The sequence below is a fragment of the Mobula hypostoma genome, chromosome 4 (assembly GCF_963921235.1).
Source record: "Mobula hypostoma chromosome 4, sMobHyp1.1, whole genome shotgun sequence".
Lineage (NCBI taxonomy): Eukaryota > Metazoa > Chordata > Chondrichthyes > Myliobatiformes > Myliobatidae > Mobula > Mobula hypostoma.
The window spans coordinates 124,129,181-124,152,207 of record NC_086100.1 but is presented as its reverse complement, the minus strand read 5'-3'; the positions used below and the strand labels follow the sequence as shown (position 1 = coordinate 124,152,207).

Sequence of the window (23,027 nt, the reverse complement as noted above, 5' to 3'; positions counted from 1 at the left end):
TGGAGAATAAGGGGTAAGGATATAGTGAGGTAGATTGTAAGGTCAAGAGCCTATCTTATCTCACTGGGGAACAGTTAAAAGCTGTGCTTCAGCCTTTGGTACACACTTGCAGGCTTTTGTACCTTTTCCCTGATAGAAAGGGCGAGAAGAAACAATTTCTGGGGTGGATAGGGACATCGATTATATTGGCAATATTATCAAGAGCACGAGAAATGCACGCAGAAGTTGATTATGTTGCATTGATTGGATTTTAATCAATTTCTTATTTTAAGAATAAAACATATTTCCACTGCTTCCAAATGCCTTTGATCATCAGACATATTTAGAAACAGTGGCGCAGAGGTTCCTTCCAACAAAGTGCATTTAACATATGCAACCTTTATGCAAATTATTCTGAATGAAAATGAAGTAAAAATAAACACAACATACCATTTCATTGAATGTTGGTAACATCATTCAAATGAATGAAGCTGTGCTAGATGCGTAGCTGTAGCCAGAGTAAGGATGGGGGGGAGGGAGAGGGAGAGCCAGATGCAAAGTGCATCCAGCCCCATGGTTCACTAAGATCAGGAACTGTCCTTGGACCTGGTGGTGCGCTGAGGCAAAGAGTGGGTACCCACCTGCACCGGCATCTTATCTCCAGCACTTTCCTTTCTGCACACGCTGAGAACTGAACTGCACGTAGCTATCTTTTTACCATGCCATCTGGCATTCAGCATGATCCAGCACAATGTCCCCCATCTTGAACCATTTCCTTCAATGCAAAGGAATGGAAACACAAATGTGGAATTCAGGTGAAGTTTGTAAGTCTTTTTTGAAACGCCCCTTAATGTCTTACACCAACTTGGTCAAATAAAGCTAAGATTCCAGATCACACCAGGACATTTGAACAGGGGTTATCAGATGTGTAGAGTTCCACTGTTCTTGCCGATTAGTGTGAGGCAGCAAAGCAGAATGTGCCCCCTTCTATAAATGTTCAGCCCTGCTGTCACTCAGAATCCACAATGAAAAACGCACATCATAACAATATGAAGTACTTGAAGTTATTGATCCTTAAGAGTTTACACTACATTCACATTGATTATATTTATATTTGTAATAGTGAGTACTAAGAAGCCATTTATTAGACAACATTAATGTGGATAACAATTTTCTGTTGCAAGTAACATTTCAGATTATCCTTCTACATACAGTAAATAAATTAGTAATTTGAGAACCAGTGGATGAGAGGGAAAGTCATGGAACACTACAGCATAGAAACAGGGCCTTAGGCCCATCGTGTCCATGCCAAACTAGTAATCTGCCTAGTTCCATCGACCTGCATCTGTACCAGAATCCTCCATACATTTGCCCCCCATGTACAGTACCAACCAAATTTATCTTAATTTTTTTTCCATGGGCCCAAATCCCGCTGCAAGCTGTCACAGCCTTCCTTGCTCTCCACTACACCCCCAATCTTGGTGTCATTCACAAACTTGCTGAACCAGTTTACCAAATTAACATCCAGATTGTTGATGTTCAGTAGAACAGGACCCAGCATTCCAACGGTCACAGGCCTCCAGTCAGAGAGGCAACAATCTCCTGCCACTCTCTGGCTTCTCCCGCAGAACCAATGTCTAATCCAATTTATTACCTCAACCTGAATGCCAAGTGACTGAAACTGCCATATGGGATCTTGTCAAATGCCTTGCTAAAGTCCATGCAGACAACATCCACTGCCTTGCCTTCCTCATCTTTCCTGGCAATTTGAACTATTCGACTGAACATTCTGTACACTTGCGTGAATAAACAACAAAGTTCAAAGTAAAATTTACCACATTCATGTCACTGCATACAGCCCTGAGGTGAGTCTTCTACGTGCAGACTTAATAGAACAGTAACTGTTAACATCAGGAACTATAAACTGTAAACAAACTCTGCAAATGCTGATATAAGTAAATAGCAATAAATAATGAGCATGAATTAATATAACAGAGTCCTTAAATGAGTGTAGCTATCCCCTTTTGTTCAAGAGCCTGATGGTTGAGGGGTCATAACTGTTCTTGGTGTACCTCCTACCTGATGGCAGCAGTGAGGAAAGATCATGCCCTGTGTGGTGAGGATCTGTGATGATTAATGCTACTTTTCTGTGGCAATATTTCATGTAGATGTGCTCAACGTTTGGGAGGATTTTACCCCATGATGTACTGGGCTGCATCCACTACCTTTTGTAGGATTTTCTACTAAAGGCATTGGTGTTCCCATACCAGGCCATAATGCAGCCAGTCAGCACACAATATAGAGGCTTGCCAAGTTTTTCGATCGCATGTTGAACCTCCACAGACTCCCGAGGAAGTAGAGGTGCTGTCGTGCTTCCTTCACAATTATATTTATATGATGGGTCCAGGACAGGTCTTCTGAAATAGTGACTCCCAGAAATTTAAAGTTACTGACCCTCTTCACCTCTGATCCTCTGACGATTACTGGCTCATGGATGTCTGGTTTCCCTCTCCTGAAGTCTAGAATCAGTTCCTTGGTCTTATTGACATTGAGTGAGATGTTGTTATTACGCCACTCAGCCAAGTTTTCCATCTCCCTCCTGTGTGCTGATTAATTACCCCCTTTGATACAGCCCACAACAGTGGTGTCATCAACAAACCTGTATATGGTGTTGGGGATGTATTTAGTCGCAGAGTCACAGGTGTAAAGCGAGTAGAACAGGGGCTAAGTACACTTCCCTGTGGAGCTCTTGCATTGATGGAGATTGTGGAGCAGATGTTTTGGCCAATAGGAAATGACTGGGGTCTACAAGTGAGGAAATCCAGAATCCATTTGCACAAGGGGTATTGAGGCCCTGGACTTGGAGTTTACTGATTAGTTTTGAGGGAATGATGGTGTTAAATGCAGAGCTGTAATCGATAAAGAGCAACCTGATGTATGCACCTTTGCTGTCCAGATGTTCCAGGGTTGTGTGAAGAGCAAATGAGATAGCATCTGCTGTGGACCTGTTGCTTCACTAGGCGTATTGGAGCGGATCCATGTCACCATTCAGACAGGAGCTGATAGGCTTCAACACCAGCCTCTCACAACACTTCATCACTGTGGATGTAAGTGCCACTGGGCGAAAGTCATTTAGACAGGTTACCACGCTCTTCTTGGGCACTATTTGAAGTATCAGCCAGTTAGTCCGCACTGGTCTTCAGTACTTGGTCAGGTACTCCGTCTGGACTGGATGCTTTGGATTCACTCTCTTGAAGACAGCCCACATATCATCTACGGATACTGAGACCAAAGAATCATTGGGAGACATGGTTCCTCCTTGTTCTGGTGGTCAAAGTGAGCACAGAAGGCACTGAGCTCATCTGGAAGTAAAGTTATGCAGAAAGTTTGAAGTTAATAACTCATCTCCTTCTACCTTAGGCCATGAACTTATCAATTACTCCTGATGAGTTATTACTGGTAACTTCAAACTTTCTGCATAATCACTCAGAGAGTTGAACTGCATGTGCATGTAACGAGAGCTGTATAACTCATCTCCTTCTACTTTAGGCCACAAACTTATCAATCAACGCTGCTGTGCACGCTTTCTGGAGGTCCAAGATCCGTATGCTCCACGACCGCTGGACTAAGTGTGTAAATGTAGGAGGGGACTATGGTGAAAAATAAATGTGAGAGGTTTTCTAAAATTGGCTCCTTCTACCTTAGGCCACAAACTTATCAATCACCCCTCGTATTTTCATTGTCAATCATGTATTCCCTTTACAAGAGTTTAGAATTGATCTGGGCATTATTGCTCTGCATTTCTAAGGCTATGACAGCCACAGGGATGAATGCTTGTATTTTCTGATAATGGAACCTGTGTATGTAGTCAGTAGAGAGGAACCAATCTACTTTTAACTTCATTAGAAGAAAAAGTCAGCAGATTTCATCCAAATTATTGAGTGAGTTCATACTGGTTGCCTGCAAGGATGATTAAATTAAATGTTATTAAATGCCATGAGTGTACATCATGACCTGCCCTCAAAAGGAAAATTATCGTCAAGAAGAGCCTGAATTTCTTGAATGTCACACTTAGTAAACTGCTCAAATTCTGGGTGTGTGCGTTCTTTGTGGATTAGATAGATGCTTTATAATTACACACTGAGACCAAACAAAACCAAAACACTACAAATGAAGAAACACTGAAATCAATAGAAAATACTGGAAACGCTTTTGTAGTTTGGCTGTCTTGAATCTTCCTTTAAGCTCTTAGCTTTCAGTCATGGAATAGAGTGTATGGAAGTGTATGGTCATGCATTTTGGTGGAAGGAATAAAGATGTAGATTATTTTCTAAATGGAGCAAATTCAGGAATTGGAGTTGCAAAGGGATTGGGAGTTCTAGTGCAGGATTGGCTAAAGGTCAAATTGCAAGTTCACGGTAGAAAAAAAGGCAAATGCAATGAATCCATTCATTTCAGGAGGACTAAAATATAAAAGCATAGAACCATAGAACACTACAGCACAGAAAACAGGCCATTCGACCCTTCTAGTCTGTGCCGAAACATTATTCCACTAGTCCCATTGACCTACATCCAGTCCATAACCCTCCAGACCTGTCCCATCCATGTACCTATCCAATTTATTCTTAAAACTTAAGAGTGAGCCCGCATTTACCACGTCTGGTGGCAGCTCGTTCCACACTCTCGCCACTCTCTGAGTGAAGAAATTCCCCCTAAACCTTTCCCCTTTCACCCTAAAGCCATGTTCTCTCATATTTATCTCTCCTAATCTGAGTGGAAAGAGCCTATTCACATTTACTCTGTATATACCCCTCATAATTTTGTAAACTTCTATCAAATCTCCCCTCATTCTTCTATGGTCCAAGGAATAAAGTCCTAACCTGTTCAGTCTTTCCCTGTAACTCAACTACTGAAGATCTGGCAATATCCTACTAAATCTTCTCTGCACTCTTTCAATCTTACTGATATCCTTCCTATAGTTAGGTGGCCAGAACTGTACACAATACTCCAAATTTGGCCTCACCAATGTCTTATACAACCTCCCCATAACATCCCAACTCCTGTACTTAGTACTTTGATTTATGAATGCCAAGATGCCAAAAGCCTTCTTTACAACCCTGTCCACCTGTGACGCCACTGTCAGGGAATTATGTATCTGAACTCTCAGATCTCTTTGTTCCTCCACACTCCTCAGTGCCCTACCATTTGCTGTGTACGTCCTACCTTGATTTGTCCTTCCAAAATGTAACACCTCACACTTGTCTGCATTAAGTTCCATCTGCCATTTTCTGGCCCATTTTTCCAGTTGGTCTATAGAACATAGAATAGTACAGCACAGTACAGGCCCTTCGGCCCACAATGTTGTGCCGACCCTCAAACCCTGCCTCCCATATAAGCCCCCACCTTAGATTCCTCCATATACCTGTCTAGTAATCTCTTAAACTTCACTAGTGTATCTGCCTCCATCACTGACTCAGGCAGTGCATTCCACACACCAACCACTCTCTGAGTGAAAAAACTTCCTCTAATATCCCCCTTGAACTTCCCACCCCTTACCTTAAAGCCATGTCCTCTTGTATTGAGCAGTGGTGCCCTGGGGAAGAGGCGCTGGCTATCCACTCTATCTATTCCTCTTATTATCTTGTACACCTCTATCATGTCTCCTCTCATCCTCCTTCTCTCCAAAGAGTAAAGCCCTAGCTCCCTTAATCTCTGATCATATTGCATACTTTCTAAACCAGGCAGCATCCTGGTAAATCTCCTCTGTACCCTTTCCAATGCTTCCACATCCTTCCTACAGTGAGGTGACCAGAACTGGACACAGTACTCCAAGTGTAGCCTAACCAGAGTTTTATAGAGCTGCATCATTACATCGTGACTCTTAAACTCTAGCCCTCGACTTATGAAAGCTAACACCCCATAAGCTTTCTTAACTACCCTATCCACCTGTGAGGCAACTTTCAGGGATCTGTGGACATGTACCCCCAGATCCCTCTGCTCCTCCACACTACCAAGTATCCTGCCATTTACTTTGTACTCTGCCTTGGAGTTTGTCCTTCCAAAGTGTATCACCTCACACTTCTCCGGGTTGAACTCCATCTGCCACTTCTCAGCCCACTTCTGCATCCTATCAATATCTCTCTGCAATCTTTGACAATCCTCTACGCTATCTACAACACCACCAACCTTTGTGTCGTCTAGATCCCTCTGCAAGCTTTGAAAGCCTTCCTTGCTGTCCACAACGCCTCCAATCTTAGTGTCATCAGCAAACTTGCTGATCCAATTTACCACATTATTATCTAGATCATTGATATAGGCAACAAACAACAACGGTCCAGCACAGATCCCTGAGGCACACCACTAGTCACAGGCCTCCAGTATGAGAAGCAATCATCCACTACCACTCTCTGTCTTCTCCCACACAGCCAATTTCGAATCCAGTTTACAACCTCCCCATGGATACCTAGTGTCTGAACCTTTTGAACTAACCTCCCATGTGGGACCTTGTCAAAGGCCTTACTAAAGTCCATGTAGACAACATCCACAGCCTTTCCTTCACCTACTTTCTTGGTAACCTCCTCGAAAAACTCTACAAGATTCGTTAAACACGATCTACCACGCACAAAGCCATGCTGACTATCCTTAATCAGCCCTTGGCTGTCCAAATACTTGTATATCCAATCTCTCAAAACATCTTCCAATAACTTACCTACTACTGATGTCAGGCTCACCAGCCTGTAATTACCTGGTTTACTTTTGGAGCCTTCTTTAAACAACGGAACAACATGAGCTACCCTCCAATCCTCCGGCACCATAACCATGGCTGAGGACATTTTAAATATTTCTGCCAGGGCCCCTGCAATTTCTGCACTAGTCTCTCTCAAGATCCGAGGAAATATCATGTCAGGCCCGGGGGATTTATCCACCTTTATTCGCTGCAAGGCGGCAAGCACCTCCTCCTCTTTAATCTCTATATGTTCCATGACTCTGCTGCTTGTTTCCCTTCCTTCCATATACGCTATGCCAGTTTCCTGAGTAAATACTGATGCAAAAAACTGTTTAAGATTTCCCCCATCTCGTGAGGCTCCACACATAGACGATCACCCTGATCTTCTAGGGGATCAATTTTGTCCCTCACTATCCTTTTACTCTTAATATACTTATAGAAACCCTTCGGGTTTACCTTCACATTATCTGCTAAAGCAACCTCATGTCTCCTTTTTGCCTTCCTGATTTCCTTCTTTAGCATTCTCTTACATTTTCTATACTCTTCAAGTACCTCATTTGTTCCTTGTTGCCTATACCTGCTATACACCTCTCTCTTTTTCTTAACCAGATCGCTAATATCCCTTGAAAACCAAGGTTCCCTATGGCTGTTGACTTTGCCTTTAATCCTGGCAGGAACATGCAAACTCTGCACTCTCAAAATTTCACCTTTGAATGCCTTCCACTTACTGAACATATCCTTGCGAGAAAACAACTTATCCCAATCCACTCTTCCTAGATCCTTTCTCATTTCCACAAAATTGGCCCTTCTCCAATTTAGAACCTTAACTCGAGGACCAGACCTATCCTTATCCATAATTAACTTAAAACTAATGACATTATGGTCACTGGACCCTAAATGTTTGCCTACACATACTTCTGTCACCTGACCTGTCTGGTTCCCTAATAGGAGATCAAGTATTGCATCCTCTCTCGTTGGTACCTCTATATATTGATTTAGAAAACTTTCCTGAACACATTTGACAAACTCCAAGCTATCTAACCCTTTCAGAGTGTGGGAGTCCCAGTCAATATGAGTAATGTTAAAATCTCCTACTATTACAACTTTCTGTTTCTTACATCAGTCTGCTACCTCTCTACAGATTTGCTCCTCCAATTCTCTCTGACTATTGGGCAGTCTATAATACAACCCTATTAGTGTGGTCACGCCATTCCTGTCTCTCAGGTCCACCCATATGGCCTCTGTAGACAAGCCTCCGGGCTGTCCTGCCTACGCACAGCTGTGATATTCTCCCTGACTAGTAATGCCACTCCTCCCCCTTTCATTCCTCCCCCTCTGTCACGTCTGAAACAGAACCCCAGAACATTAAGCTGCCAGTCCTGCCCCTCCTGCAACCAAGTCTCACTAATAGCAATTATGTCGTAATCCCACATGCCAATCCACACCCTAAGCTCATCTGCCTTACCTACAATACTCCTTGCATTGAAATAGATGCACCTGAGAACATTTCTATCACGTACAAACCTTTGATTTCTGTCTATACGTGCAGTCCTCACATGACCTTTATCCTCCTCCACCTCACTATCTGCTCTAACACTCTGGTTCCCCTCCCCCTGCAAATCTAGTTTAAACCCCCCAGAGCAGAACTAGCAAATCTACCCGCAAGGATGTTAGTCCCCCTCCAGTTCAGGTGCAAACCGTCCCATCGGAACAGGTCCCACCTTCCCTGGAACAAAGCCCAATTGTCCAGAAACATGAAGCCCTCCCTCCTGCACCAACTCCTTAGCCATGTACTTAGCTGCATTATCTTCCTATTTCTAGCCTCACTAGCATGTGGCACGGGTAGCAATCCTGAGATTGCAACCCTGGAGGTCCTGTCCTTGAACTTTGCACCTAACTCCCTAAACTCTCTTTACAAGACCTCCTCCTCCTTCCTATCCACGTCATTGGTCCCTACATGGACCACGACATCTGGCTGCTCACCCTCCCTCCTGAGAATACCGAGAACTCGATCCAAGATATCACAGAGCCTAGCACCAGGGAGGCAACAGACCATCCGGGATTCTCAATCTCTCCCACAGAATCTGTCTTATCTGTCCCCCTAACTATTGAATCCCCTATCACTACTGCTGTCCTCTTTTCTCTCCTTCCCTTCTGAGCTGAGGGTCCAGTCTCAGTGCCAGAGACATAACCACTACAACTTGTCCCTTGTAGGTCGTCCCCACCAACAGTATCCAAAATGGTATACTTATCGTTGATGGGAACGGCCACAGGGGTGCACTGCTCATTCTGTCTACTCCCCTCCCTCTGACAGTCACCCAGCTTTCTGCCTCCTGACTTTTAAGGGTGACTGTCTCCCTGAAACTCCTGTCTATTTCTGCCTCTACCTCACGAATGATCCAAAGTTCATCCAGCTCCAGTTCCCTAACTCGGTTTGTCAGGAGCTGCAGATGGATGCACCTTTTACAGGTGTAGTCATCAGGGACAATTGTGCTGTCCCTGACTTCCCACATACTGCATACGGAGCATCTGACTGCCCTAACTGCTGCCTCCACTACCTACTCCTAAGTTAGTTAAATTAGTTAAAGGAACTTACCCAGCCTTACCTCACTGGGAGCAAGCTCGTCCTCAGCCTCTGCTCGCCAAAGTCTCTTGAGCCAAAGCCTCAAAGCTCCACTCCTACCCTGAGCCACTCACACACTGGCCGCTCCTCTTCAGTTACCCCTCCTTTTATTTGTCCCTGCCAATTATCTCAAGTACTCACTCCTTCTAATCAACTAATCAACACTGTTTAACCCTTCAATTGCCCTCCACGCACCTTTTAAAGCACACTCACCTCAGCTCCTCGGCTGCTTCCCAGCACTCAGTGCTCACTCTCCCGAGCCTGTCACTCCTCTTCCTGCTACGACCGTTCTTCGATCACACTGGATGTTCTGCTGAGGCTTTATACGGCATTAGTCAGACAGCACTTGAAATATTGTAAGCATTCTTAGTCCCCATATCTAAGAAAGGATGTGCTGACATTGGAAAGTGTCCAAAGAAGATTCACAAGGTTAATCCCAGGAATGAAAGGGTGAGTGAAATGGCTCTGGGACTGTATTCAATAGATTTGAGAAGAATGAGAGGGGAATCTCATTGAAAGCCACTGAATATTGAAAGCCCTAGGTGGAAGTGGACATGGAAAGCATGTTTTCAATAGTGGGAAAGTCTAGGACCAGAAGATGTAGCCTCAGAATAGATGGACATCCCTTTTGAAGAGAGATGATAAGGAATTTCTTTTGAAGAGAGATCATATGAATGAGTATGGAACTTTGAGAGAAAAAGATGAGTGTGGCACTTTCGGAGAGAGAAAAAAACTAAAGAGTTACGAAGAATTGTAACTGTGGCAACCAAGCACCATCAGGACTCCACACATTTGTTTCTGTCCACATGAAACAGGCAAACAATATGTTTCACTCGACAAGAACAGATGAGTTTGAGTCCAAACTTGAATCCCAACCAGAGAGAGTGCAATAAAGCATAAACACTAAACTACAAGTATACATTCTACAATAAAATCAAAACTGACATAATTGCAAAGTGCATTAAGGAATTGTTAGCTACGAGCTCAGTGGTCAGCTTCTGTTTCAGTGCGACAGTAAAAAGTAAATTGCAGCAGCTGACAATTGCACAGAGCACCACTAAATTTGTTGTTCTGCCTATGGACCAGTAATGATCATGGTTTGCATCATCATACAGATTAAAGACAATTGCCAGTCTCCTCTGAATGGATCAGAGTCTTTGGGAGATCATAGATTCAAAAGAAATAATCGACTTTTCTTACACAGAAAATCTGCAGATGCTGGAAATCCAAGCATCACACAGGAAATGCTGGGGGAACTCAACTCCTCCAGCATTTTGTGTGTGTTGTTTGAATCGACTTTTCTTCCCTGGATAGTAGTTGTCTGCACCATTACTATTGAAAGATCTGGGTAATACTGTTGTCCTTCGTTTATTCACCAGTTGTTACTTATCCTCAACAGATGCTTTTGATACAGCTTAGAGGACATTTGTTACTATTTAGGAAATATTGGTCTTGGGATTAGTTGCTAGTGGCTATCGTGGGTACTTTGCACCCATAATCACCCTTCACCTCACCTCAGCCAAGACCAAACCAAACTGACCCAAATGGAAGCAAGACCTCCAATGCCATAATGCAGAGCAAGCCCCACCAATTAAATTCTGGAAGGTCTTGACAGCCAGAAAATGTTCTGACTACAGTTGTCGGCGTTTTAAAATACGTCTAAAAATATTTAAGTATTTTTAAAACATTTAGAAAGTTTTTAAAGCTGTTTTAAAATGAAATAAATGTTTTAGATTTTATAATTTCTTCAAGTAATTGAGCATATTAACCAAATCACAGATACTTAAAGAAACAATTTCTTATCTCTCTTCTCCCTCTGCAATCTCCATTTAAGGGGTTGGGAAACTCAGCAACATCCAGATGCATTGCTGGAGTCCACAGTGAGTGAAATAGACCCAGGAAGTAGTCAGCAAATAATGTCCACTGTACTTGGGACTATCGTGTTGTGCACCAGTCCCAACACTAGTGCTGGAATATTGGCCATGACTGAACTGTCATGGAATAGCAGATTGGTAACAGGATTCAAGCAAATAAATTTAACTCCCATCATTTACCATCTTCCTGCCAGCACTGATGTCAGTTTTGTTTGTAAGGCCGTCTTCAACAAGCATTTTTCTGCAATTGGAATTCTCATCTGGAAAGTAGTGAGAAACTATCTACTAAGGCATGCAATACTGTGTCCATAATTTGAGTATCCCTGACAAATGAGCTAGCTTATTTTTGCTGTCACAATATTGGGATGAATTATTTGTTTTAATGTCACTGGGCTATGGAGGAGGGAGCTGCTCCGTCTTCTGGCTACAACACAGTGAACCTTCCCCAAGTAGTCTGTTGGATAAGTTCGGGCCTGGGATGATCTCACTGTGAAATGGTCCAGCACCAGCATTCCAAACAGTGATTAATGGAAGAGTTATTGGTAAATTGCAGCATTTAAGGACAATAGTTTCACCAAAAAGGGAAGGAAAGCAAACAGCAAAATGCCAGGTTTAAATCAAAGGATGAGAACAGGTCTTTGTTACCGAGGTGTTTCTGCAAATGGAACTAAGTGCATTGCTCTTACATTCTTTTTATTCTCAGTGCACCAACATCATAGAGCATTTAGTTACACTTTCTGTAGAATGTCTCTGGAATTACATCCACATAATTTTCAGTGCCGCGTACTTAGAGTATTTCCATGCAACCCTTCCATGTGTGACAGGAGAACAAAATCCAAAATAGTCTTTCAATTCCAAAGAAACTTGCCTTAAAGGAGAGACAGGTTTTGAAAAATAGTTTAGAAAACTAGGAGATGATTAGGACTTTCTTGGAAGTATCCTGTAAATTGTCTTGTTACTCATCTGCATGTATATGTTGTATCACCCCCTTATAAAGTAGATTGGACCAGGTTTTAAGATGCTATGAGTCTTGAGCCACGTAATAGAATGTACTATTCAATTCAAAGTTCAAATAAATGTATTATCAACCCTGAGATTCATTTCCTTGCGGGCATACACCGTAAATCTAAGAAACACAATAGAATCAATGAACAACTGCACCCAACAGAATGGACAAACAACCAGTGTGCAGAGGACAACAAACTGCAAATACAAAAGAGAAAAAAAAAAGCAATAAATAGCCCAAGCATGAGATGAAGAGTCCTTGAAAATGTGCCCAAAGTTTGTGGGAACAATTCAGTCATGGGTGAGTGAAGTTCTACCCTGTGGATAAGGAGCCTGATGGCTGAGGGGAATGAACTGTTCCTGGACCTGGTGATGTTGGTCCTGAGGCTCCTGCACCTGATGGCAGCAGTGAGAGGAGGGCATGGCCTGGGGGTCAGGGCTCCTTGACGACGGATGTTGCTTTCCTGCGACAGTGCTCCGTGAAGATGTGCTCGATGGTGGGGAGGGCTTTCCCCATGATGGATTGGGCTGCATACTTCCTGTAGGCTTTTCCATTCAATAACATTGGTGTTCCATACCAGACCGTGATGCACGCAATCAATATACTCTTCACCACACATCTATAGAAATTCATCAAAGTTTTATATGTCATGCCAAATCTTCACAAACTTCCAAGGAAGTAGAGATGCTGCCATGCTTAATTCCTGATAGCACTTAAGTGCTGGGCCCAGGACAGATCCTCTGAAATGAGAACACCAAGGAATTTAAAGTTGCTAATTCTCTCTGCCTCTGATCCCCTGATGAGGAATGGCTTTTGGACTTAGGGATTCCTCTGCCTGAGGTCAATAAATAGCTCCTTGCTCTTGCTGACCTTGAGTGAAAGGTTGTTGTGGCAGCACTCTGCCAGATTTTCAATCTCCCTCCTATATGCTGATGCATCGCCATTTTTGATTTGGCCTAAGACAGTGGTGTTGTCAGAAATTTAAGTATGGAATTGGAGCTGTCATAACTGTAAAGTGAGTAGAGCAGAGGGCTAGGCACGCAGGCTTGTGATGCACCCGTATTGATAGAGTTTGTGAAGGAGATGTTGTTGCCAATCCAAACTGGCTGGGGTCTGCAAGTGAGAAAATCGAGGATCCAATTGCACAAGAAGGTATTGAGCCCAAGGTCTTGAAACTTATCAATTAGTTTTGAGGGGATGATGATACCAAATGCTGAGCTGTAGTCGATAAAGAGCATCTTGATGTATGCACCTTTGCTGTCCAGATGTTCCAGGGTTGAGTGAAGAACCAATGAAATGGTATCTACTCTAGACCTGTTGTGTTGGTAGCCAGCTTGGAGCGGATCCAAGTCACTTCTCAGGCAGGAGTTGATATGTTTCATCATCACTGTCTCAAAACACTTCACCACAGGGGATAGAAGTGCTACTGATAGTCATTGAGGTAGGTTACCACACTCTTCTTAGGCACCGGCATCACTGAAGCCTGCATTAAGAGGGTGGGCACCTCAACCCGCCAAAGCGAGAAGTTAAAGATATCAGTGAACACTCCAGCCAGTTGATCAGCACAGATCAGATACGCCATTTGGGCTGGATGTTTTCCATAGGTTCACCCTCCTGAAGGATGCTCTTACAGTGAAAGACTGAAATCACAGGGTCATTGGGGGCTGTGGGAGCTCATGAAGGTTCCTTCATGTGTTGTCGGTCAAAGTGAGCATAGAAGGCATTCAGCTTGTCTGGGAGTGAAACCTTGTTGTCACCTATTTTGCTTGGTTTCACTTTGAAAGAGGTGATAGCATTCAAGCCCTGCCACACCTGTAGAGCCTTCCCCAGTGACTCAAGTTTGGTCCAGATTTGCCAAACTTGGGTCACTGGAGGGTGAGATGGCTTTCCAGAGATTTCACCTGGGCCACATTATCTTACTTGGTCGCCAGATCTGAATGCCACTGATCTGGCCCCCAGCAGGTTCCAGATCTCATGCTCCATCCAGGGCTTCTGGTTGGGGAAGGCTGAATGATTTTGTGAGGACAGACTTGTTCATGAGTGTTTTTGTAAAGTCTGTGGTGTTTTCATTCAGATCGCTGCCCAGTCTGCTGGCTGAAAGCAATCCTGTAGCTGCTTCTCTGCCTCCCGCGATCTCTTATTTGTCCTTATCTCTGGAGCCATCTTCTTTAGCCTCTGCCTATATGCAGATAGGAGAAGGCAACCAAATAAATAGGACTGGCTACAAGACTCTCCTGTGATCAATGAGAACTTGTATTTGTTCCAACATTATTAAAATTCAGTAGGCCAGTCTCAATAAAGGCATCCGTTAGTCTTGCGAGACCATGGATCTGCACCTGGAAGGTCTTCACTCTCCAGGGCGCAGGCCTGGACAAGGTTGTATGGAAGACCAGCAGTTGCCCATGCTGCAAGTCTCCCCTCTCCACGACACCAATGTTGTCCAAGGGAAGGGCATTAGGACCCATACAGCTTGGCACCAGTTTCGTTGCAGAGCAATGTGTGATTAAGTGCCTTGCTCAAGGTCACAACACATTCCCTCGGCTGGGGTTCGAACTCACGACCTTCAGGTTGCTAGTCCAATGCCTTAACCACTTGGCCACGTGCCCACACAGGTCAATCTATTATGCAATTTTAAATAGATTATTTTATTTAAAAAAGAACTTGGTGGGTATCATAATTGATATAAACTGATTTTTATTCTGTACCACACAGTTCCAAAAGATGGCCTAAAAAGTCAATCTTCATTTGATGAAATGAGGACAACTTATATCAAGGAGTTGAGACGAGTTATAGCAAGAAATGAAAATAACATGGGACAAAACTGGCAACGGTTTTACCAGTTGACCAAAGTCTTGGACTGTGTGCATGAGGTAAGTCTATGAAAGTAACATTCTGTGATTGTGGGGTTTCATAGTTTCTCTCTTGAATGTTACAGGGCTTTATGACTCTTCAAAGAATCACCTCAACCCTCTATAACAGTCACATGCTCCAAGGGTCCGCATGTGGTAATTCAGTTAGATGCCCCAAGGGTCCACATGTGGTAACTTAGTAAAACAGAATGGATAATTGCACATAACAATGGGTGAAGTTAAAAATCAATGAATCATATTGAGAAATCCTCCTCACTTATTGGCAAATCTCTTTTTAAAAGAGTTTATTTCGTGTAAAAATAATAAACATAGAAAGGCTCTCTGACCTCTCAGAACAAGATGTCTTTTTTTTAGTTTCTTATACTGATCACTTAGTAAGTGACATTGAATCTTCCCATTTTGAAATCCTACCAGCTAAAAAGACTTTACTTAAATTAACGGGAGTACTGAAGTGTTTGAGTCAGAACACACAATCAACTGAGGAAAGTATAGACACAACACCAAATTAAGTGAGTCAAGTTTGTGGCCAAGTTAGCGGATGATACAAAGGTAGGTGGAGGAGTTGGCAGTGTTGAGGAGGCAGGGAGTCAGCAGAAGGACTTGGATAGATTAGGAGAATGGGCAAATAAGTGGCAGATGAAATACAGCATAGGGAATTGTACGGTCATGTACTTTGGTCGAAAGAATAAAGACATGGGCTATTTTGGTCCCCTAATCTGAGGAGAGACATCCTTGCCATAGAGGGAGTACAAAGAAGGTTCACCAGATTGATTCCTGGGATGGCAGGACTTTCATATGATGAAAGACTGGATGAACTAGGCTTATACTCGTTGGAATTTAGAAGATTGAGGGGGGATCTGATTGAAACGTATAAAATCCTAAAGGGGTTGGACAGGCTAGATGCAGGAAAATTGTTCCCGATGTTGAGGAAGTCCGGAATGAGGGGTCAAAGTTTGAGGATAAAGGGGAAGCCTTTTAGGACCGAGATTAGGAAAAACTTCTTCACACAGAGAATGGTGAATCTGTGGAATTCTCTGCCACAGGAAACAGTTGAGGCCAGTTCATTGGCTATATTTAAGAGGGAGTTAGATATGGTCCTTGTGGCTACGGGGATCAGGGGGTATGGAGGGAAGGCTGGGGCAGGGTTCTGAGTTGGATGATCAGCCATGATCATAATATATGGCGGTGCAGGCTCGAAGGGCCGAATGGCTTACTCCTGCACCTATTTTCTATGTTTCTATATGGTGAGCAAATTCAGAAATCAAAGGTGCAAAGGGACTTGGAGTCCTACTGCAGGACTCCCTAAAGATTAACTTGCAGGTTGAGTCAGCGGTAAGGAAGGCAAATCTGATATTAGCATTCACTTCAAGAGGATTAGAATATAAAAACAAGGACGTACTGCTGAGGTTTCATAAGGTGTCAGACCGACGGCATTTGCATTATTGTAAGCTGTTATCGCCCCACCTCATTCTCTCACTCTTGCCTTCCTGAGAATAAAGCCCTAACCTACTCAACCTCTCCCTATAACTCAAGGTCAAGTCCTGGCAACATTATTTCAAGCTTATTGATATCTTTAGTGTAAGTTGGTGACCAGAACTGCGCACAATACTCCAAATTTGGCCTGACCAATATTTTATACAATTTCAAAACTTCACAGTAATCTCCCAACTCCTGTACTCTGTGCCCTGATTTATGAAAGCCCATGAGCCAAGATCTCTCTTTAAGACCCTATGTAACTGTGGTTCCACTTTCAAGGAATTATGGATCTGTATTCCCAGGTCACTTTGTTCTGTCGCACCTTAGAGCCTTGCCATTCATTGTGCAAGTCCTACGCTGGTTTATCCTCCCAAAGTGCAACACCTCATACTTGTCTGCATTAAGTTCCATCCGCCATTTTTTCCCAGCTGGTCCAGATCCTATTGCAAACGGTGATGGACTTCCTTTTTATCTGCTGTGTCCCCAATGTTTCCACAAGTTTGCTGATCCAGTTCACCACAGATCATCAACTGCTACCACGCTTTGGCTTATCCTGCTAAGCTAATGTTGAATCCAATTGACGTCTTCATCCTGAATGCCAAGCGACTAAACTTTTCTGGACCAGGACTTAGACAAAGGCCTTGCTAAAGTCCATATAGACAATATCCACCACCTTTCCTTCATCAACCTAACTATGTGTCTATCTAAAAACCAGAAACTCCACCAAACTGTTTCCACTACCACCCTGGTAACCTATCCCAGCCACTTGCCACTCTCTGCTTAACCAATTTACCCCTCACAGAGCTTTTAAACCCCTCCCCCTTAAAGGTATGTCCTTTGATATTCATTATTTTTACCCTAGGAAAATGATTCTGACTGTCTTCCCAATCCATGCCTCAATAAAGTTTAAAAAAACCTCTATTGGCCTCCAACGCTCTAGCGAGAACAACCCAAGTATGCCCAACCTTTCCTTCAAGCTCATACCCTCTAATCCAGGTAGCATCCTCTCCACACTCTCCACGTCCTTCCTTTAACGGGGCAATCAGAACTGCACACAATACTCTTAAGTGCAGTCTGCCTGAAATTTTATGTAGCTGCAGTTTGACTTCCTTAATCTTGTACTCAACATCCTTACCAATGAAAGCAAGCGTATCATACCCCTTCATTACCAAATTATTCACTTGGGTAGCCACTGTTAGTAAACTATAAACCCCAAAATCCCTTTTCATTTTAATGCTATTTAAAGGCCTACCAATGACTCTACTTTTCCTTTCATTTGACTCTTCAAATTATAACACCTCATCCTTGCTCAAGTTAAACACCATCTGCCACTCCTCTGCCCATGTCTGTAACTGATCTATGTCCCACTATATTCTTTGATAGTCCTTTACACTCTCAATGGAATACCAATTATCCTCAAGTTTGTGAATCTTCCCATCTACATTTTCATCCAAGTCATTGATATAGATCACAAGCAACAGAAGTCCAAGGACCGATCCTTGAAGAACACCACTGGTCACCTCCAGCCAGAAAACAGCCTTCCACCCCCACTCGCTGTCTTCTATGGGCAAGCCAGTTCCAAGTATCAACTTGCAATTCACTCTGAATTCCAAGCATCTTTATCTTCTGAATCAACCTACCATGAGGGACTTAATCAAGTGCCTTACTAAAATCCATGTAGATAACATCCGCTGCTTACTCTCATCAAGTTCCTTTGTCACCTCCTCAAAAAACTCAAGTTTGTAAGGCGTGACCTGTTTGGCACAAAGCTATCTTGACTGCCCCCAAGATGGCATCATACCTTTCCAAATGCACATAAATCATGTCCCTCAGTGTCCTCTCCAACAGCTTCCCTACCACTGATGTGAGACTCATTGGCCTATAATTACCTGGATTATTCCTGTTTCCCTTCTGAAGTAAAAGCACAGCAGAGATCCATTACTGAAACTAGACTATACCAGAGTATGATTAAACTGATTTTGTACATCAGACTCATTCTGACAATTGTGTTTGTATGAAATCCTCTACCATTTTATCAAATCATTTGGTTATCACTATTATTCAGTGTGATTTCAATTCAAAAATAATCCCAACACTATATAGTGTTTCTTGGTAAATGTTATAATTAGCAATTCCCACTGACAGTAGCAGATTCTGCCACAAGATTCTTTAAGCTAATAGTAGGCAATGATGTGTGATACGGCTGCCATTCCAAAATGAGCTGGTGCTCGATTTTGTTGCATTTCTTCCCTCTGGAATCAGTTAGCGCCTGGTAATAACTTATACAAGTTGCAACCCTAAGGCATATCGAATGCTATTGCTCCTCATGGCCTTGTTAAATCTTTAAATAGAAGAAGCTACAAGCTATATTCTGACTATGGATTGAAAAAACCTTATATTTTCAAAATTCTGTTGTTACATTTCCTAAATTAAACTGATTAGATAGCTCAATCTCAAGCCTGAGAATGTCATAAATGTACTTTTGTCAATACAGTTTGATGGCAGCTAAAGCTGACTTAAATCTGGGGCTAAACATTTGTTTCTTCTCATTATCTATTATGACTGTTGGCAAAAATCAATACTGTTGCCATAGTAGGCTCCAGTTATTGCCAACCTAGTGCCCCCACACTGCTCCCTGCAGGAGAGTCTATGAGATAGCACAAGGTCTATCCATGCAAGTCTTGATGTTGTTGTTTTCTCTTGATTTAAATGAAGTATCCTACTAAGGCAATATATGAGTTCATTAATTCTGTGGAAACTAAATTTCAGCCTCTTATCTGTTTACTGTGAGTATTACTTAGGTCGAAGAATTCTGCAAAAATTTTTCCTGAGAAGTTTTTGGTGCCATGGACCTCAAATACATTGTGTTTCCATGGGGTTATGTTGGGTTCTTGACAGCTGCATCAAAATTGCTAAATGGCATAGCAGTTTCAGACCTGCACTATAAAATATGTGGGCAGCTTGTGCTGTCTTCTGTAATGTCACTAATAGTCCCTTAAAACACTTAAAATTTGAACGCCATTTCTTTTCGCCCAGTGATATTGCAGGATTTCTGTCTCTCAATTGAAGCAGGTTATCTAATGATCATTACTAGAGCACAGGTGCACATAACACAGTCTATAAGGCAGGTTCAGAAAGTACTTCCACATGAATTTTCCCAAATTCCTTTTTGAGACTTCAGAGGAACCGTTGGAGAAATGGCTCAAGCAGCTGAAAAGCATCCTTTTATGGAAAAGTTCCATCATTAATTTGGAATCACCACAGCAGAAGCTTTTCTTAATTATTCTTAACAGGTGAAAATTAACTCAAATGTCACAATGCTGCTGAGACCAAACTTACTGCTGCTTGATAATGAGTCCCATTGAGCAGTAGTTTGACTGTTCAGCAACAGGCCATTTTTCACTATCAATCAAACGCTGACCCTTATTTGGATGAGCACAGAAACCAGTCAGGCCAAGAATAGTGTCGTGTGTCTCAGGCGCTAGCACCTCTTTATACACACTGGTTACACCAGGTATTTCAGGTTTCCTTGATGCAGCACAATACCCAGGTGCTGAGAGGGTACATCCATTCCACTCCTCCACAAATCTCAACTTCCACAAGCACATCATTAGCAGTTGACAGTTTTCCACTCCAGCTGTTAATTAAAATGTATATGTTATAGACTGAGATTGTTATATATCCAGTTCATTGATGGGGAAGGTAGCCTGCAGATGGTCTTATATGGGGTTGAGTGGGATCCAGGTTCAACCATGATGCAATGGCGAAGCAGACTCGATGGCCTAATTCTGTTCATATGTCTTACGGTGAAGGAGGGAGAGCTCTTTATGTGCAATAAGGCACTGCCAGATGTGGAAAAAAGTCTGCTTTTCCAGAGGTGTGGTAAAGAAAGGATGTACATAGCAATCAACACCAAATTTGACTGTGGCATTGTTTTAAGATTAACATTGTAATTTATTTGCAAGACTGAGAATGGAAATTATTTAGGTGTGATAGCAACTTTAAAATTACCTGGTGTCACTTCCTGAGATGCTGAGCTCTTTTTAGACTAGTGTGATTTAACCATGCAACTTCTCACTAGCAGCCCCCATTAAACTGTGTTGGAAGCAGATCAGCTACATAATCTCTTTCTGGGAGGGGAAAGAATTAAGAGAAAATTCACCCCAACTAAAACTAGCATTTAGGAAATATATATTAAGGGTCAAAGTTTCACACATCAACTGGATTGTACCCATTGCTTCCGCCTTCTCCTTGACAGGTGTCAACGTTAGAGCACTTTGTGCTCCTGCCAACATGATGATGCCAAGAACTCTGCTCAGTCCCCTCAAAATCAGATTATCGACACCACACTCTCCCTTGCCTTTCTTAGATATATTATTCCCTCCTTTAACTTTTGTTCCCTGTATACTGGTCACAGACATTCCTGGAGGGACCTATTTTCACCTAATGAGACAAAAGTACTAGACTACTAAGTGCAGTCCATAGACCCTCGTTGAGGATCCATACTTGTAGTAGGAAGAAGAATGTAGGAGATACTAAGCAAAACAGGATGGGGAAGTTCAGTGAAGAGCTGAGATGTTTTCATGGGCTCTTTGTGACGGAGGCCTACGGGCAAAGTCCAGGAGACTAGAGCAATTGTTTGCATGTTTGTAAATGATGATGAAATAACTATAGAAATCTGGTTTTGACTGAGTACGTTCTTCCCTTCCAGCTGGTCAGTGGGCTGCTGCAGTTCTGCTTCTACACGTTTGTGGAATCAAAAGCACTAAAGATTGAATTCCCAGATATGCTAGTGGAAATCATCAATGACCAGTTGCCAGACGTCACAATGGGAATGACCAAATCCCTATTTTTTCACAAGAAGTGATCCTCAACGGTGAACTTTGCCTTAAACTTTCCTCCTCATGTTTTGCTGGCTTTAAAAATTATTTTAGCAGGCTTGGTGTCCTGTATGTTGCTATACACTAAAGAAAAGCTTCATGAAGGTTTTGGACTGATAAAATACAGATATGTATCAAAGAGATGAAAAGGGATATATTCAATGGTTAAAAGGAATTTGGAGAAATGTATTTTTTGAGAGAAATATATTTTGGCAGGAAAAATTGAAATATAGTCTCTTTTTTAAAGGTAACATTTTGTAAAGTGAAATGTTTCTGCATGCATAAAGATCTGATGCTTACAGTGTATTTAAGAAAGGGAACGTTGTGCCTTTTTAGTATCATATCTAATTTAACCATTTTACAGCTTTTGCTGTAAATAAACCAGATTTACTAGATGAATTATATTAAATATTTCTTCTATTTTGTAATTAATTTCCTGTTAACTATATTTTCCCCTCTTTGACTGTCAATGGTGACTTTTGCTTTGTAACAATATTGCTTTTTGCTGCACTGCTAAAAAGCTTTCTAGGTTCCATCTTTGTTGTTTTGTGCAGTAGCCATAGGGAACCAAGGACTGGATGAAATGGCAAAAAGGTGCATATGGCTCACTTTTCTAACAACTCTCCAAACGAACATGCTGAGTAGCAGGGTTAAACCATGCCCTAAGAATAATGTCCTTTCCAACCTTTTTAGAAGTCTAATGATTTTCTGTGCTTTGCTATATAGTTCTGTATATTCTGCTGTTGGAGTCCTGATGTAGCACTTTTGGTAATTCATACACTGTACTTATCCAAATGATATGCAGAATTATAAAATAGTTCTAAATAAGTTGATTTATATTTCCTTGGAAGCACTTAAGCATCTACATTTGTGTCAGCAAAGAATATTAAAAATATTATGATTAAGTTACTAAGTATTATTAATGGCTTTTTCCTTTGTTCGTGAAATGGTTGAGGTCATTGAATGACTTCTGGTATACAATAACCTCAAAAGAATATTTTATCCTTGTAAATAGCCACTTCCTCAGTACCAGCTGAAAATGTGCAACATCGCTTCTGAAATTTAAAGAAGCATTTTTTTCAAAATGCTTAGCACTTAAATGATTCCAAAGCAACCAAGACTGGGTCTTACATGCCATAGCTAGGTCAGTCTTCCTTCAGCACAAGGTGCCAATTTGATAAGCATGTTGAAATTTTACACCTTTTTCATTTTCTTTTTGATACAGCCATCAAAAAGGCTACATAACATCTTGGTATCCAGATCTATCACTTGTCTATATTCCCAAAACCAGATGAACAAGTGTAGTTGCTGAGCAATTCTACTCTCTAAATAAATACATAATCACTTGTGGGAGATTTGAAGAGTTGAAACGGCTTATCAGAATCTCTGAGGCAACTTATCAAGAGCTTGCCCAATGTGATGCAATTTCAATGTTTTTTACAAAAATGCTCTGAGCGGCAAAAATGAGCAAGCATTTCGGAGCGTAAGTGGTTGAGCCAGCAGGAGTTTTCTGGAGAAATGAATCCTGAGAGGGTTCCCCTTAGTCTAGAGAAGGAATGGAAGGATGATGCAAAGCCATCAGATGCTGCAAG

At 42.2% G+C, this 23,027-nt stretch overlaps 1 protein-coding gene across 2 annotated transcripts in view; it reads left to right on the top strand.

The window, feature by feature from the left end:
• Nucleotides 1-22,333, top strand: part of nr3c2 (nuclear receptor subfamily 3, group C, member 2) — a 374,510-nt gene extending 352,177 nt beyond the window's left edge. For both annotated transcript variants that reach the window (XM_063046454.1, XM_063046453.1), the window contains exons 8-9: nucleotides 14,922-15,079; nucleotides 21,267-22,333. In XM_063046454.1, coding sequence (XP_062902524.1) covers nucleotides 14,922-15,079; nucleotides 21,267-21,422 — 314 coding nt within the window. In that variant the 3' untranslated portion in view covers nucleotides 21,423-22,333. The remainder of the gene's footprint in view (nucleotides 1-14,921; nucleotides 15,080-21,266) is intronic.
• Nucleotides 22,334-23,027: the final 694 nt, after the last annotated feature.